The sequence below is a fragment of the Toxotes jaculatrix genome, chromosome 17 (assembly GCF_017976425.1).
Source record: "Toxotes jaculatrix isolate fToxJac2 chromosome 17, fToxJac2.pri, whole genome shotgun sequence".
NCBI classification, from domain to species: Eukaryota; Metazoa; Chordata; class Actinopteri; family Toxotidae; genus Toxotes; species Toxotes jaculatrix.
Genome location: NC_054410.1, coordinates 7,205,933 through 7,222,932, shown reverse-complemented (window position 1 = coordinate 7,222,932; position 17,000 = coordinate 7,205,933). Strand labels below are relative to the sequence as shown.

Genomic DNA, 17,000 nt, shown 5'->3' with positions numbered 1-17,000 from the left:
GCGCTCACAATCTGGCATTTGCGTGAAGCAATCAGATGTGTCAGGCTGATATTTTATGCAGCGTGTGCAACACTGCTGCCGGTAGCTACACATCAGATCAGGCCACGACTGGGTCTGATGCAGATTATTTCCTGCTTTTGTTTTTCAGCTTTAGTGCTTCAGATGGCCACATCAGGTAGGTAGCATTCCGTCCATCTGGCATCTTAACAGGCCAAAAACAAACGGAGACAAACTATTACAAATGCCACTTAGCCCAGATCTGTTTCACATGTCTTGTTTCTTCAAAATAAACTGGGTGTGAATGAGCATCCCTGGTGTCTAACAGGTAAAGGGTGTGTTTATGATGCAAATTTTTGAGTTTAACAGGACCTCACATTAGTGCAAAAATACAACACATCGATAACAATGCATTCATTGAACTCTGAAAATTAAAAAAAAAGTAACAGCCATGGAGTGGAAGCTTTAGTTACATATTCACATTTTGCTAGTATTATCCGATTGATAGATCTGAAGAGTGGATGTGTCAAATACAATATATCATGAGCATCATTATTAAGCTGTATATTACAGTACATAGCAACATCGAACCTCCTACTGTAACAATATTTCCTGGTTACAAATGACTTATTCCCAAATACAGTTTATCTTTACATGGGTAACATCTTACTTGAAGCTCTTTTAAACATTTCATTGAACTACCACATGTTTATTTACAAAAACTACATGTTTGAAATAGTTTTATGTGAGTCTATGGGCATGAATAATGCAGGAGGGGCATTTTACATCATGCTTATAAATGAGGCATTGCTGATTGATAAGCAAAACTTCAAGTAAAATGTCACCCTAAAGTGCCCAGTTGTTGATTCTGCTGCACACATAACAACAGAGAAGGAGACAGACGAGAACTGTTGCTGTGCTTTTTCTTTTCTTTTTTTTTTTTGTCTTTTCTCCAGAGAGATGGACACACAGTTAAAAGGGGCATCATCTGTGTCTTTGGGTTTAACAGTACAGGAGCAGACTATCCACCGAATTGTTGTTAAAACCGCCTGAGAGATGGAGAAAAGTAGACAAATAATCTGACCCTCCTCTGCGTCCTACGACCTGTGATCGCGTGGGGGTTACGTCACATGTACACACTTCACGACCACAGCTAACGGGTCACATCACGATACCCTGTTGTTCAGCAGAACCGCAACCTCATTGTGCCATGTACCGGACAAATAAAACATTTTACAATCTACACTGAGACTGAGAGAGCTACCTGTGATCACGATGCAATTGCTCCTTCATGTTCAGGACTGGTGAGTAAATGCTAAAGATGGAAATTGCACACAAGACAAAAAGAAAAAAAATATATATACAAAAAAGAAAGAAAAAAATGTACAAATAGATATGTTGGTAAAAAAGTATTGTGCTTTTGGCTGTCCTGTGTACAGTGTGTACAATTGTCAGAGCTCCTGCATGGAAAAAAAAAAAAGGTGTGTTATGCACTTTGGACATAGAGCAATGGCTCCAGAATATTCTGTGTTAAGCAGAGATTATTAAAACATAATGTAGGCAAAAACATGGCAAATTAAAGTGTGTGTGTGTGTGTTTGTGATATAAAGTGCAATGTGAGGGCATTTAGGCTGAGTGAGCCCTGTTTGTCTTCATGTAATCCGTCAGAAGTGTTACTCAGATTGACTACCACAGCTCTGCGTGTCTGTTTGTTTTTTTTGACACTTGCATGAATGCATTTGTGCACATGCTGTGTGTGTATATATTTATGTGTGTGTGACCCATTCTGTTCCGTGAAGCCTGGATGAGCGTATGAGAGGTAATGTGACCAAACCAACCAAAGAGGAAACAGAATTACCGATTCAGGGTCACACTGAATAATCTGCTTGGAGCAATTTTACATCCATCCCTTGTTGTTATTATTATTTTTTTAATAATTATTGTTATTTTTTTTCTTCATGTGCTTTTTGTTTAGGGAGGTTTTTTTTTTTTTACTTTACATGAATTTAAAGAGCATCATAAAGCAAGAACAAAAAAGGCAAAAAAAGAGAAACCTTCACATGAAAAGTGCCAAAGCAAACTGACATTCTTGACCTCAGAACCAAAAACCATCCCAGTTCGCTTTCGTCTTACCAGCTTGGCAATGATTATCCACGTGTATCGTCCTCAAGGCAAACTTGTATTTCTGTTTCATATTTTGATGAGAATCCAGCTTCCTTTCATCCAGAGTTATCCTACACTAGATGAGAGTCTTAAAAGGATTGTTGCGTCGTATCAGTAGCGCGTTCACATGCCCTGCCGCTGGATGAGGACACTGACAGCTCGATAAAGGTAACAAGGGTTTTTCTTTAATCTTTGTGGAGGAATGATCAGGATGAGAAGATGGTCGAATTTGTCCTCTAGTCAGAAACTTAAGCGTTAATGCTTCAAACTTCACATCAAACTTTCTGCGACGGATATAATAGTAGGGGCAGGACATGTGTAGACCAGATGGAATATATTTAAATATCCCATGTTTATGTACACTGAGGTCCTCAGGTGTGGCTCTGGGATGTGGCTGGGTCATGTGTTTTTGCATGCTACCAGTCTCAAACCTTTGAGTCCTGTCCTTACTTGAGTGACGGACACCTAAAGACACCTCAGTTTCTTAAAATAGTGTTTCTACCAGATGAGCTTAACTAACTTTGTCGACTCTGTTACATATACATTACATTTCTCTATAGCTGCTATAATAGGAGGTATGCAAAGGATGAGGGTGCTGGGATGTTGAGGGGGTGTGAGCTGAGCAGGGATGGAGAGAGGGGTGGGTGTAGAGGTGAGAGAGGACACTAAATGTTTTGTGTAGATCAGAAATCTTCAGTCTTCATCAAGGGGTGCTCCGGCCTGGTCTTCATCGCAATCCAAACTCTTGGTGAGATCCTCAGCCAGGTTTTGTGGCACTTGGACAATGCATAAGTCCACACCCACTGTTTCCAATCATGGCTGATGTCCACGAGTGCTCTTCCGTGACACACGCTTCTTGTTTTGCTCAGATTTGCTTCTCAATATTCTGTGACAGGCCCCCAACAACTCTCCATTAAGTAGAATGCACATGGATGTAATGCTCCAAGCTGAAATCCGGTATGTTTCCGGTAAGTTGTAAGTTGTGTTTGTGAATACACCAATCAAACGGAGGAGGATGTGGATGATGAGATTCCCGTTTCCTTCTAGATGTTTTGCTCTGAGTGATACATTTAGCGAGTCTCTCTTTGCTCTCATCTCCCTTCTTTTCCTCCCTTTTCTCTGTATTTCCTCCCCCCTCTCTCGCCTCCACCTCCCCTCTCCTTCTCTCCTGGATTTACATTACACTGCATTTGCCCTTCAGTCTCTCGGCGCGGGACTGCTTCCCCGAGCGCTTGCCGTCGATGTTGAGGCTCATGTTCCTCTTCTTGTCCAGGTTGAGGAGCTCCTGGAAGAGCTCGGTTACGTTGTGGTTGGTCTTGGCTGATGTCTCCATGAAGGCGCACTTCCACTGGTTGGCCTGAGCCTCCCCGTCCTTGGTCTCCACTTCCCGCTGGGTCTCGTCGCTCTTGTTGCCCACGAGCATGATGGGGATGGCCTCAACGTTGCCCTTTATGGCCAGGACCTGCAGTGGGCGAGGAAAATAAGGGAAACAGTCAACAGTCAAAAAAATGTAGATTTCCAAGATAAAGTAAAAAAAAAACCTAATTTTTAAAAAAAATGAATTCAAGTTTCTTCAGGACTCTAGCAAACAAATCTGATATATTTCAATGGGGAAAAATAGCTCTTTGGTGACAAGCATACTCAGTGACAAATGCTCACACACTCCCCACCTGTTGGTAAATGGGTTTGAGCTCCTCCAGGGACTGTTTGCTCGTGATGGAGTAGACCAGGATGAAGGCATGGCCTTTGGAGATGGACAGGCGCTGCATGGCTGGGAACTGGTGGCTCCCTGTGGTGTCGGTGATTTGAAGCGTGCACACGCTCTTGTCGCAGCTGATCACCTGGCGGTAGGTGTCCTCTACTGTGGGGATGTAGGTGTCCCTGAAGGTGCCCTTCACAAAGCGCAGGACCAGGGAGCTCTTCCCCACTCCCCCTGCCCCGAACACCACCACACGATAGTCGTTGCTCTGCTCCGGCATTCTGCCCCCTCAGGCTTAAGACAGTGTTACACCTATGATGTTGAGGGTGGGGGAATGGAGGGGAGGCAGGGTCAGAGGAGGGCGTGGGGAAGAGCAGGAGAAGAAGATCAGAAGCAGCAGATACAAAGCAGAGGGAGTAAAAGGAAGGGTAACTGTTGGCGGGACGCGACCTCAGGTCAGTGGGTGTGAAAGCATTCTGTCTGTCCTCCTGGTCTGACCATGAGCCAGAGTACAAATTAGAGAGGATGAGTTTGGTAAGGCTCCAAGTGTTTCACCTGACGCAGACATTTCCCTGATCAATACTGTTCGCAGAGTCACAGTTTCTCAGTTTCAACCCCAAAAACATCTGAGCGCTTCCTCATTTATCAACTTAAGCAACTGCAGTAAACCCTGGAAGAGACAGAGTCCTTGCAGTTTAGGAGAATAATCTCCAGCAGGCCCCCAGGGGGTGGACACAATAACATGAATTGCACTGTCCCAGTTTAATTTAAGAGCTGTTATGATTTAATGTTTTGTTTTTTTTTTTAATACTTGCTGTGCGCATCTAGTGTGAATACCTTTAGGATAGCTTTTCCAGAAATGTGGGAACTGAAACAAAGTCAACAGGGTTATCATAGCTAATCTACAAGTGGACATAGTGTGCAAAAATGAACTAAAATCTAAGTCCACACTTTGTGCTGTCAGGTTATAAAAATTTAAATATATACACAATTAAGTGAAAAAAAAAAACATACAGATGAAAAGAAATACCTTCAAAGCTTCAATAACTGTGGCTGGTAGCAACACTGCACAACGAAGGACTCTATAAATCTTCCCTCTTGGTATTACCTGCTGCAGCTCATACATATGCATCTGAACAAAGTCCTCACACCTAATCTATTGCAATCTTTGTGAGCGCTTGTGTGTCTGCTGAGTGTCTGTGCATGATTACGCATTGCATCTTGTTACATTATTCATCTGTTGTGGTTCTAAACTTGCTTTAAGGTCCCATAATAAGATGCTCCTTCAGTTGTGATCATGTGCTGCTCTCTAAGCTCCAGCTGTAATGAAACAGTAAATTTACATCAATACTAGATGGAATAAGTGGATTTCTGTCATGCTTGCACTGCTGGAACCCACTATTGATGGCAGAGCCCCTGTAATTGCATTGCCAGGTTCTAGATAATATCAGTCAAGGAGTTCAAAATAAATGGAGATTCGGGGAGTGCCTCTTGAGTTTTATGGTCAATCTATAGCTGTAAGTCTGGGTGACGTATAAGAGTGTTTTATATCCATGCTGAACACAACCACTTTTTAATTTGCAGGTAAGTTTGTGTTTTCTGCCCATAAAGCCTGCAGACTGTTAACAGTTTTACTCTGTTCTGGCAAAGTATAAAATCTTACCTAATGGCTCTCCAGTGCCTTAGGATGATGATACACTCTGCACTCTACGCTACTTTTTTTTTGAGATAGTGAAGGATACTGTAAGAAAAAAAAACTGTCTGAATGGCCAGTTTTCCAGTGCGATTGAAGATTAAACTCTGAGATAAATGCTCAAGCTTCAAGCCTGGATTTCTCCTTTAAATCATGACAGATTGTTTTTAAGACTCTGGAAATAAGAAACTGTGAAGACAGGTGAATATGAAAAAACCCAAGAGGGTTAAAAGACTTAATAGTAATAAGAAACATCACAACCAGGCAAAATTGGTAAGAACAAATGCTCATCTGCGTTGCCTTAAACCTTTAGATTTAATGCGGCCTTCAGTAACTCCGAACAATTGCGGTCTGAGCTACCAGAGCTGCACAGTCATTTCTGCTGAGGCCTGTTTTATGTCAGACAGAAACAAACAAACAAACAAACACACACACTCACACAAACAAACAAACAAATAAACAAACAAACACATAATCACTATTGGGCATAATAACATTTCACTCTTTAAACCAACTGCAATCAACATTTTTATATTGCCAGAGGATCACAAATAACTAACTGTATGTGCTAGTTGTTGTTTATAGTGATGAACCCACAAAGCATTTTACTGACTTTCAGCTCATTGTTTTGGTTTAACAACCCACAACTTCAGTTTTAGGTAACTCACTGCACCCATCAGTGTCATTTCCAGCAAAAAAACAAAACAAAAAAGTCTGAAAACTACACGCTACTTGTTCAGCACCAAACAGAAGACAAACATTAGCAACTAGCTGTTGAACAAAGTCGAGCATTTCGTGGCTAAAGAGCCAAATGTGTCCCCTCAGGAGTTGGTGGACACCAAACATTGAGCTAAAAGAGCATGATTACCGGACTTGCATTCATTAGATGGGCACCAAATGGAAACTAATGAAGCTCTGTGTCTGCTGAATTTGTAATTAAGCAGCTATTTGCAAACAAGTTGGCCATATCTTTCTACGTCAATAGCATATCAATGATGTGTTCTTGTGCAGCCTCCAAGTGGCTAAAAAGATCAATTAATGTAGGTTTGAAATAACTGCAGAGATCTGGGAACAATTTCGATGATCAGGCAGTAAAACAAGCCAACAGCTTATCCAAATGATCTCGGTCCACTTTATGTAGTGGTAAAACTGAAAGTGAGTGCATCAGAAATGTTGGTAGTACTCCTGGTAAAAATGGTACTGGTAAAAATAGAACCAAGAAGTCGATCGGTGAGCCGTGATGGATAATCACAGTTTGCATAGTAATTTTACTTTTCTCTTCTAAATACATTTGGCTAAACAAGGGATTTCCTGTCATGTCTGAGTTGCTTTTAGCAGTGCAGCCACGTTCCCAGATCTCAGCCACTTGGTGAGTACAAGGTTATTATTAGAGATAGAAACAGTGGATAAAACTTCTAAAATAAGTTTAACCCAAGTTACAATAAACCAGAATTATCCTTTGAGGAAAATAAAGACTGCGGTGCTTCTGTTTTGTTGAAAATTTGACAGTTGTAATGAAGTAATGCAAGGGAAAGGATCACAAAAATACAAATTCCACAGTTGGCCAAATATCTAAAATGACTGGTATCATTTCTGTGTTTTAAAGCTGATGTATCAGTGCATCTGTGATGGACTCTTTTCTCTTAATTCATGCATCCTGAAAATGTTTTTCTTTGTCTTGCTCCCTCGGCTTGCTCTTGTTGTTTCTCCGCTGTCTCCTGCTCGCTCACTCCCCAGGTCTCCGTGCTGTTTGATCAATAAACTAAGGCTGCTGTGGTTTTGATCGATGTGGCTCGTCTGTCTGGGGCTCTGTCAGTCTGTCATCCACCCTCACTTGGTGCCTTGTTTTTTTTTTTTTTTTTTTTTTTTTTTTTTTTGGACGGGGGATTTCAGCTCCGTCACAACGATTCTGCTCATCAAAACCTTCCTCTGCTCCCTCCCTTCTTTCACCTGAACTAAAATTAGCTGTCTCCCTCCCTCTGTCAGCAGCTATAGCTGCACACACAGGTGCAACCTCACAGTGACACACATGCACATGAAAGCACACATACACACACTGTACTTCCGCTCCATCATTCGTCCTTGACACCAGGCCTCTGAGATTAATGACAACTCCTCCCAAATGCAAGCTGTCTCTCTCCCTTTCCCCCTCCTCTTCTCTTGTTTTATTTGAAATGAGAGGACTGCAGTTCCTTAATGAATTAATGGTATACTATAAATGCATCTGTGGCAGTGCAGCCAAACTCCATTAGCAGATAGCTTTGGCACAGGCCAAACAGGCCCTCCTCTCCTCTCAGTCAGAAAATAGATGCAACACAGCCTTCTCCACTCGTTTATTTCACAGAGCGAGCAAGGAAATGTCACCTTTAGCGAAAACATGCACATAATTTCCCTCAAGAGAGCCACTTACGCAGCGGCACAAAGGAAGCGCATTAACCAATATCAAACACAATGCCATTCAACAGATCAAGAGCGTGATTAAATAGACACCCACAAAGCGGTCCCATGGTATCTTGTGGAGAAAGGGTTTTAATCAAGCCACAGATACTGGAATGCTGTGGACACACGGCTATTTGGTGATGAGAGTTTTACAGGATCAACAGATTTTCAGCTCACGATATTTCTCAAATATTCGTCCTCTTCTGGCCACAGCTGTACACACACACACACACACACACACACTCACATACAAACTCATTACAATGTCTGAAACCTGCACAAAGTTTCTATCACTGCCAGACTGTCAGGTAGTGTATGAGCATGGGTGTGTGTGTGTGTGTGTGTGTGTGTATGGTTTGAGATGTGTGTTTGCGTCTGTGCAGTCAAGCAGAAGATTCCCTTCTCCCTGTGCACACATCAGCTCAGGCTTTTTCAAGTGTGTGTGTGCGTTTCACCACGGGAATGAATCTGCGTTTTTAGCAAGGCAATTTTTAGACCCGGGCGTTTTCATTAGGTTTGAGCAGACTGAAGAGGTTCAATTTATACATTTTGATTCAGTCTCACGCATTCAGTCATGCTCCTGCTTCGCTGCGTTCACACCTGCTAAACACAGAAATGGAAAGACCAGAGAAAGCAGCTCACATGTGCTTAATTTAAAACATTCGATGAATCTTTTGGGAGTTTCTAAAACAAAGACTGATAAGACCATGTATTTCTCTTCCTGCCTCACCAAGCCTGTGTGTCTGAGTGTGTGTTTGAGGGCGATGATGCAAAGAAAGGAAACATTCCCTTCATGTCCATCAGAGCTAGAGCTATAAAATATGTTCCATCAGAATTAATGGATCCTCACCACTGAATATGGACAGTACAGTGTTGTGTGACTGGTTTTGTTAAGTGTGTACTAGTGTGCACTATTAGTTATGTCCATACAAAGGGATATGAATTTAAAAAGTACCCTTCTGGATTTTTCTCTTAGTGCATGAATGTTTTGTTGTGGGAATACATGTTTGTTTTTAAATTGCTTCTTTTTGTTCTTTGCAGGTTTTAGGTCCCTCCAATAAATCTTAACACTGGTTCTTTCACTTCAGAAACTTGGAAAAGCCACATTATTTGTTGGATGACGGTGCATTTTTTTTTTTAGTTAAAAGGAAGGTTTTACTTCACTTATTCACTTGCCAAGAGTTTGATGAGAGGATTGATACCACTCCCATATGTGTGCAGTAAGTTATAGCCAGCGGCTGATTAGTTTAGCTTAGCTTTTGCTCCACTGTGTGATTCTGAATTGTTTAAGTAATAAGATGCCAATGTCAGCTTAAAAAAAAAGCTAGATGTGAAATATGTGCATGAGAAAATAATGTTTGTATTTATATATGTGTGCATACCTGCTGAGTTTAAAGGTGTGTGGGACTGGGTGTGAATGCCTCTCATCAGTGCCAGTCTATACTGTGATTGAGCTTATACTACTGTACGTGCAAGAACTAGGTGTGTTAGACTGTACAAGAGATTGCAGCACTGTGGTCTTGGCTTAGTAGCTAATCATTGAGCTTAACCTCCTCTGTGCTCCTGGCCTGCTCTGCATTGACCCAATTCCCAGGACTTAAGTTACCAGCGGTCTCCCTATAAGACTGCATGCAGCTCTTGATGCACACTGAAGCCCTCTGATACTCTATGCACATCCCTTTGACTCAGCATGCACTGACACTAACACCGTGGCATGGGAATATCAGCAGAGCCAGACACAAATAATGTACGTGACTATCATCTGTCTATTGTTATATCACAACACCACATTTGGCTTGGACCAGGAGGTTTGCAGCAGAATCTATTAACCACAGCATAGGCTCTGTCAAATACAAGAAATGTGCACATTTTTAATCTTTCCCAATATGACCAGTTAATTTAGAGACATACTGTTGGCCTGGAAATGTCAGACAATGATAAATTTCTTTATGAAATACTTTCAAATACTGGTGACAAAACTGAGCGTCATCATCCGGTCACAAAAAAAACTGTTTTCTTACAGTTTCTGAAAAACTGAGCTGTGAAATTTTCACCACAAAAACTGCAGTTTTCACATTCAGTTTGGCATGGATTGTTGCACATGACTGTTTATGGTGGTGAGAACTTCACACCTTACTTTTTAATTTTATGCCTTTGTTAGACAGCACCAGTAGAGAGATGACAGGAAATGAGGGAAAGAGGAAGGGAGGAAAAGATGCAGAAAGGATCCTCAGCCGAACTTGAACAAGGGATGTTGTGGTTCATGGTTTGTATCGTGACCCCTGAGCCACAGGGGTGACAATTCACACCTGATTTTGTGAAAATCTCACCTCATTCAGGTGAAAACAAGGCTGTAAATTGTCTTTTAATGTATTCACAAAGCCAGAGTTTGTAGCAATTCCTCACCATACTGAATTATTGACCATCTAGTCTTCCGATCCTAGATCTACAGTATATCACTGCAACGTCTGTACTGTGCTGCAACATGAGAAAGAATAAAGTTTGGCCCTAAACCATTATCATAAAATAACAGGGGGTACATTTCTTACTTGGAATTATGCAGGTCACGCCTAAATTGTGGCCAGCTCATTGTGGCACTTGCAAAATACTGCTATTGATTATCACATTTATGCTCAAACAAATAACATGTGTTTGTGCATTATATAGCATTTGCACACAAACAGAAATTCTTAGCACAACAACATCAAAATATCAGTGAAACAAATAAAACATAAGGCTCTGGGTTGAGAACAGAAAACTGCAGATTCAAATTTCTGGACAGGAAAATGAACTTTTAATGACTTGCCCTGATATATGTCTTTTATAAGCAAGATGGGGACTAAAGTGTGTAGCTAAAATCCATCTACCTGGAACTACTGTTTAAGTAATTCACAATGAAAACACGTAGCAAATGTGCGCTTGCACAAACATTTTCCCCTCTGGCGGACTGATTCCTGAGTTTTAATCAGACATTGTAATCGTAATCACACTGATCCTATGCAGCAGTTCTACACAGGACTAGATGTAAGATGCCCCTGTAATTAGTCTTTGAGTGTGTTTCAGTCCTGAGTATTAGTTTGACCTGTGGAACCCTGCGTTGCTCCGTCTGTACTCTCCATAAGACTCTGCTAATACCTCAGCCTGACAATCTGGGAAAAACACATGCACCTGGCTAATAACACCAGGACTTGGCCAAAGAAGTGTAAAGAAAATCTAACACTGGTAACAGAGAAGTCGTGTTTGTTTTCAAGTCTCCATTGTATATTCAAACATATTTATTTTTCAAGAAAGATTATTCTTAAAAGCTAAGAAGGCCCTGACATGAGTGAAGAGCACATTACAGACGGGTGGAGTGTGTTGCAGAAGCATGCCTGCAGTGACAGATGGTGACAGGGTTGGCAGTTTTGGATTGACTCCACTGGTTTCTACAGGCGAGATCAACCAGGCACAGCTTTTTTTATAATACCACTTGATCCAGGTCTGATAACAACGCAGATGGTTAAAAGCAGAAACAACAAGGGAATCCTGCTCCAGACGCTCTTGTGATGCAACTGGAATTATAAGACACTGACTATTAACTTTTCCTCATCTCCAACCACAGAATACTTTCTTTTTTTCTCTTTTCAATCCTCATAATTTCTTAAAACAGATTTAAAGATGGGTGGCATTTTACATCAAATGAATGGATGATATTTGAGCAAAATGTCAAATAAAAGGCTGTAACTCAGAGGTCACAGTGTGCATAATTGACCAGAACAGCCATCCTGGCCTGCGATTAGTTATGCACAAGACCAAGAAAATCCTGCCTTAATGCCATGTATAATGAAGAGTGTATGGCCCTTTCAAATGAGCTGATGCTGTCAGAACAACCAAAACACTTTAGCATTGATCTGTTCCAGCATTAAAGCAGAACGTTATACAGTTATATATAGCTCGGAGGTGCTCGACGGTGATGGTGCACTTGACTGGACCTGTGCTGTCAAAGCAACAGACAGACTTAAACATCCCGAGGAGACAACAGTTAACTATTTGAATCAATACAAATAACCAGGGGAAGATAAGACCTCTGCCGCTACTCGTCTTGAAAAGCATCAGAGCGGTAGGTGCACTGTTTGAGAGGAGAATCCATTTCTGTTTAATTCTTTTGCGATTAAACTGACTTGTAAATCAAGCCTGAAATAATATGCCGTGTCTATTTTCTGTGATTAAAATGCCACAAAGGTGCTGCAACCTCTCCGAGTTAAATGTGATGTTGTGAGTATCCACACAATTCTGATTTATTATTCAATTAAATACAGTTCACCAAATTGGTTGTTTACTTCTCACTAAATAAAGACAACAATCCATAAAAACTGTAAATGGACAAATATGGGCACAAACACAGATTGGGACACGTTGCATGCTCCTCTCACACAAAGCACAACACACCTCAACCTGACTAAATTAGCCTCCTGTAGTACTCCTCTTTACCAGTTACTGCAAAATAAGCATGTTCTACTGAGCAGTCCAAGGTGTAAGTACAAGGGATAGGTCATTGAGCATGCATGGTGTTCTTGAGCAGGAAACTAGTTTAAATTCAGTTTTAGTCACAGACTGTAGAAACAAGCTAAATATCCATCTCAGAAATGGCACCTAGATATTACTAATAATTAATGTTTTTTTTTTTTTTGAGAGCCACAAAAACTTCTCTGAGAGGCAAATTTGACTCGTGGCTGCAGCTCTGGATGGACCTGATCATGATAGCTGCAGAAAACTGGGGTTTCTGTGGGTGTGTGGAGCTGCAAAACTGTCCAGAAAGCCAGTCTCCAGACATTAGCAGGCATGAGTGAATTCACGTCTTTCTCAGCTTCTGGAAATCCTGATCTCAGTTATGTCACATGGCCTATAGTAAGGCACTTTTGCTGGGCCTTAAGTACAAAACAAAGCCACCAAAATCATTATCAATTATCAGCATCATCCCCTCTCTCTGTGTTTTTGTTCCTTGTTACCATATATTGAGTCATTTCTTTTTCCTGCCTCAGATGAGTGAAGTATTCTTATGCAACCGGTCTGTGGCCATTCAAGACAGACAGACAAACAAACGGATAGACGGGCAGGCAGGCGGGCAGGACATCGACACTCCCCCACGCTTCCATTTATCCCCCCATCCTCGACCAGCACATGCACGCTTTAATACATCCTGCATCTCTATGGTCCTCTCAACCACACACTTTAAAGCTTAATCACTGGATTTACAGTCAAACATCTCTCTTCTCCTCTCTCAAACCCTGCAGCCCCCCCCCCCCCTTGCCACCATAATACACACACACACCCATGACTGGCAGTGCTCAATGCATACAGGAAGTTGAGTCACATACATATGCACACGCACACACACACGCATAGAGAAGGCCTAAATGATTCACAACTCCTATTTCGTGTCATGTTGTCTTTCCTCTCCAGCCATGAGACCCACAACACACATCCCACCAGGATGGAGGAGGAGGCATGGAGAAACACAGATCCAGATGGAGGATTAACCATGGCATTTGCCACAGAAATCGGACTTTATGCGTCACGCTGGCGTCATTAGTAGTGTATAGTCTAATGTTGACGTGCATCTCCGCCTCGGCTGTAGTCAGGAAGGGGTGGCAGGAGAGGGCTTGCCGTCGGTCCGCAGATTGTTGCGCAACGCCATTACAGACCACCCTACTCTGCTTGGTTCATTCATAAATACCAGAGGATCGCCATCTCGCAGCTGTGCCATCATTTCGCAGTCGCAGCGATCCCCCCCACCCCTCCCTCTCCCCCTCCTCCGCCACCACCTCCCTTTACTCCTCAAAGCAATATGATAATCCCGACACCCTCATATCTTTGCCCTCTCTCTCCCTCTCCTGCTGACTGCCAATATGGCTGTGCGGGAACGGGCTACATACAATTCACACGACCGAGGTTCCTAAACACAAATAGACGCATTTAAATCAACATTAACAAGACGGATAGAGAAAATGAGATTGGAAAATGAGTTGGCCGTGAACAGCAGGAATCGTGTGCGCACAGCAGTCAGCCAGGCAGAAGGACCGCGGTTACGCCACTGAATACCAACATCTAACCTCCATGTAAGATGTGGGAATGAGCAGCATCTTCATACCTGGTCGTGAAGAATAGCTCCGCTTCAGGCTCGTCCTTGGTTTAGACGGATGAAAGACAAACGCCGAAAGCGTCCTAAAGCATTTTACGCGGTTCATGTAGAGCTCATGTCGTCCGATTTCTAACACCACCACAGCAGACTCTCTCTCTCTCTCTCTCTCTCTCTCTCTCTCTCTCTCTCTCCCTCTCTCTTTCTCGCAGATAGGACGTGGGAGGTGCTATGCCGTCTCTCCCTTTTCTGTCCACACTTGATTTTCTTTCAGTTCATACACTTCCTAGGGGTTTGATGCCAGCAAAATAAGCTATTTTAAACAGACTTCCCCCTGTAAAAAAATCGCGTTTATGACCTGGGTGGATGCAACCGTGGGAATTTGACCGCAGGATCACAACAAAGCGAATTAACAACAAATTAAGAAAAGAAAGAAAATGAGATTAATAATAAGAAACAGCCCAACTAATTCTAATATTCACAAAGAGCCACAATCTAATCGCATGCAATATAGAATATCTAAGAAATCTAGAGTTAAAAATATTGTCAGTCCCTGAGCAACAAATCACATTAAAGTAGCCCAATTGATGAAATTACATTCACGGTCAAAAATGTAACCTAAGCAGAGCCCCATTTCATTTCCAAATGATTTTTGTCGATGTTTCAGCCACAGCCAAGTATATTGTAGCCACCAGATACCTCCAGGGTCAGGGCCAGATGCAGCATGTGCCAGTTACACTTTGGTCGAGAGCAGGAGAAATGAAAAGACGACTAAAACTGGTGAAACCCTGAGCGAAATTTCGTGAGAATAAAAGGTCAGAATAGTCGGATTCCTTGGATCATTGGATTTGGCATCTGGGTACTCATCTTAAATTTTGCAGACATTGATACATGCGCTTCAAGTACGTTTAAAAAAATACTTTTTGATATAAATAAGAGTGATGGTGCCATAAAATCAAGCAATAGATCTGAATGAATCAGAGATAATGAACTATGGTTATTTTTTGAGATAGTAGACACGATTGAATGATTTGTAGTTAGTTTTATTACTGATGCCATGTGTGGAGTCAGCTTGGACAGCTTAAAAAAAAAATCACATCCCTGGTTGTCTGATCAAGGATCAGCACCACGGACAGAGACCTCATTGTGTTTCAGCACCGTGGACAGAGCCATGATTACATGAATGCAGTAGTGTATGCAGTATAGTACAGTACAGTACAGTATAGTACAGGCTATGTACTACTGTACACACACACACACGCACGAATAACAGAGCAAAACAACAAGCAATGGATCAAAGAAGGAAGGAGATGACACTTACGGGCTGGTAAACAGGAAGTATACCAGCCCAGCAACCACAAAGACGCTCAAATCACTTCAGTCCACGTCAGGAGAAACGAGCATATCTCATTAACTTCGAATGAACTCACAAATAAATGTAAATAAACCCGTCCCGGGTGCTACTAAAGGCCTGTGGCCGAGGCAGACCAGGCCTTGTTTTGAGCTGTGTGTGTGTACGTGACGGTCTCCCTGTATGACTCACCAACTCTCCATCAGGACAGGCTTGTGTTTGTCTCCCTCTGTCGGCGAGCCGGGGACCTGCAGAAAAGGGGGGAGGGGGCAGCGGTGGTCAGACAAGCACACAGGGTGATTACAAGTAGCATTGATTGTTTTAGTCCGGGGGATAATGAGCAGAAAAGCAGGGAGGGGCAGGGTGATGCAGGGTTAGGCAGGAGAAAAAAAAAAGCAAGAATATTCAGATGGAAAGTAGTAAGCTTGGAAAGAGGAAGGGAGGGATCCAGAGATTCAAATCAGGTGTCATTATTCACCACAAAACTGAGTGTTTCTTAAAACCCTCTTATGTGAGGCTGTACACTTGCGCTTATTTTCAGAATGAAGTCTTCTTATCATCCTAGGAGAGTAGCATTAGTTTATTTGTATTAAGACTATATGTATTATCTGCAGCAGAAAACAACAACTGAAGTTTCCAAATATCATTATTCAGTTTTAAGAATCTGAAAGCTGACAGCTGAAACTTGTTTGTGTATGTATATAAAACATGCTTTCATACATTCACTCCTTTCCTTCTTTGTCCCTTCTCTTCAGCTTTTCTTCTACTGTCCTAAGTCATTACAGGCCCCACACTAAATACAAAGCCTTGGATCAATCCACACAGCAACACAATGCAATTATGGGTTTCTGTGTCCCATTTCTGTTAAATCAATAACACGTCAGTGACCAGTGGCTCAGGGGATACATAACAAACACCCAGACACATCTTCACAGAAGCCATTTCCAGATGGGTGCCTTCCTCTCCCTGTGGCAGTGTGTGGCCATCACACCGGCTCCATCCACCATTTCCCATGTATTACACCCAGTGCACGAACACAAAGGGGCCTCCCATTCAGAGCTCGTCAAGCGCGAATACAGAGCCAAACACAAATTAAAGCGTGGGTGGTTAGGCTGTCTGAAAGCCGGTAAATGTACTTGAGGGTGACAGGTTAAAAGATCAAGTGGATATGTAGGATGGCAGAAACAGAAACAAATATCAACAAAAAAGAACATTTCCTTCTATACCAAATCTGAAAAAATACAAAATTATCTACCACTACATCTGGAAAATTGGTAGCAAAAACTGTAATTTACTACTGTAGCTTGGTGCTAAAAATTGTGTTCAGAGATGCTTAACAATAATAATAATAATAATAAGAAGAAGAAGAAGAAGAAGAAGAAGAAGAAGAAGAATTAAATTATTTTCATAAATGGTTGAAATTAAACCTTTAATGTTTCCTAAGGAACAGGGAGCCATACCTGGGCACTGTTAACAATCACTGCTGATGAAGTTCATTAATGAGAAATATTTGCTCCTGCAAAATTGACCAAACTAGCAG

At 41.9% G+C, this 17,000-nt stretch overlaps 1 protein-coding gene across 1 annotated transcript; it reads right to left on the bottom strand.

The window, feature by feature from the left end:
- Positions 1-3,275: 3,275 nt before the first annotated feature.
- On the bottom strand, positions 3,276-15,719 carry diras1b (DIRAS family, GTP-binding RAS-like 1b). Its single transcript, XM_041059999.1, has 3 exons — positions 15,653-15,719; positions 3,831-4,171; positions 3,276-3,622 (listed from the first exon to the last, which is right to left on the bottom strand). Exons 2-3 carry the CDS (start codon positions 4,137-4,139, stop codon positions 3,335-3,337), a joined length of 597 nt encoding a protein of 198 aa, XP_040915933.1. The 5' UTR covers positions 4,140-4,171; positions 15,653-15,719; the 3' UTR covers positions 3,276-3,334.
- Positions 15,720-17,000: the final 1,281 nt, after the last annotated feature.

What these genes read in the sequence shown, in the direction of transcription:
- diras1b (XM_041059999.1), bottom strand. Translation starts at nt 4,139, where the DNA reads ATGCCGGAGCAGAGCAACGACTATCGTGTGGTGGTGTTCGGGGCAGGG. An exon ending in TCAAACCCATTTACCAACAG is followed by an intron (nt 3,623 to 3,830) that starts GTGGGGAGTGTG and finishes CGCCCACTGCAG; the next exon opens with GTCCTGGCCATAAAGGGCAA.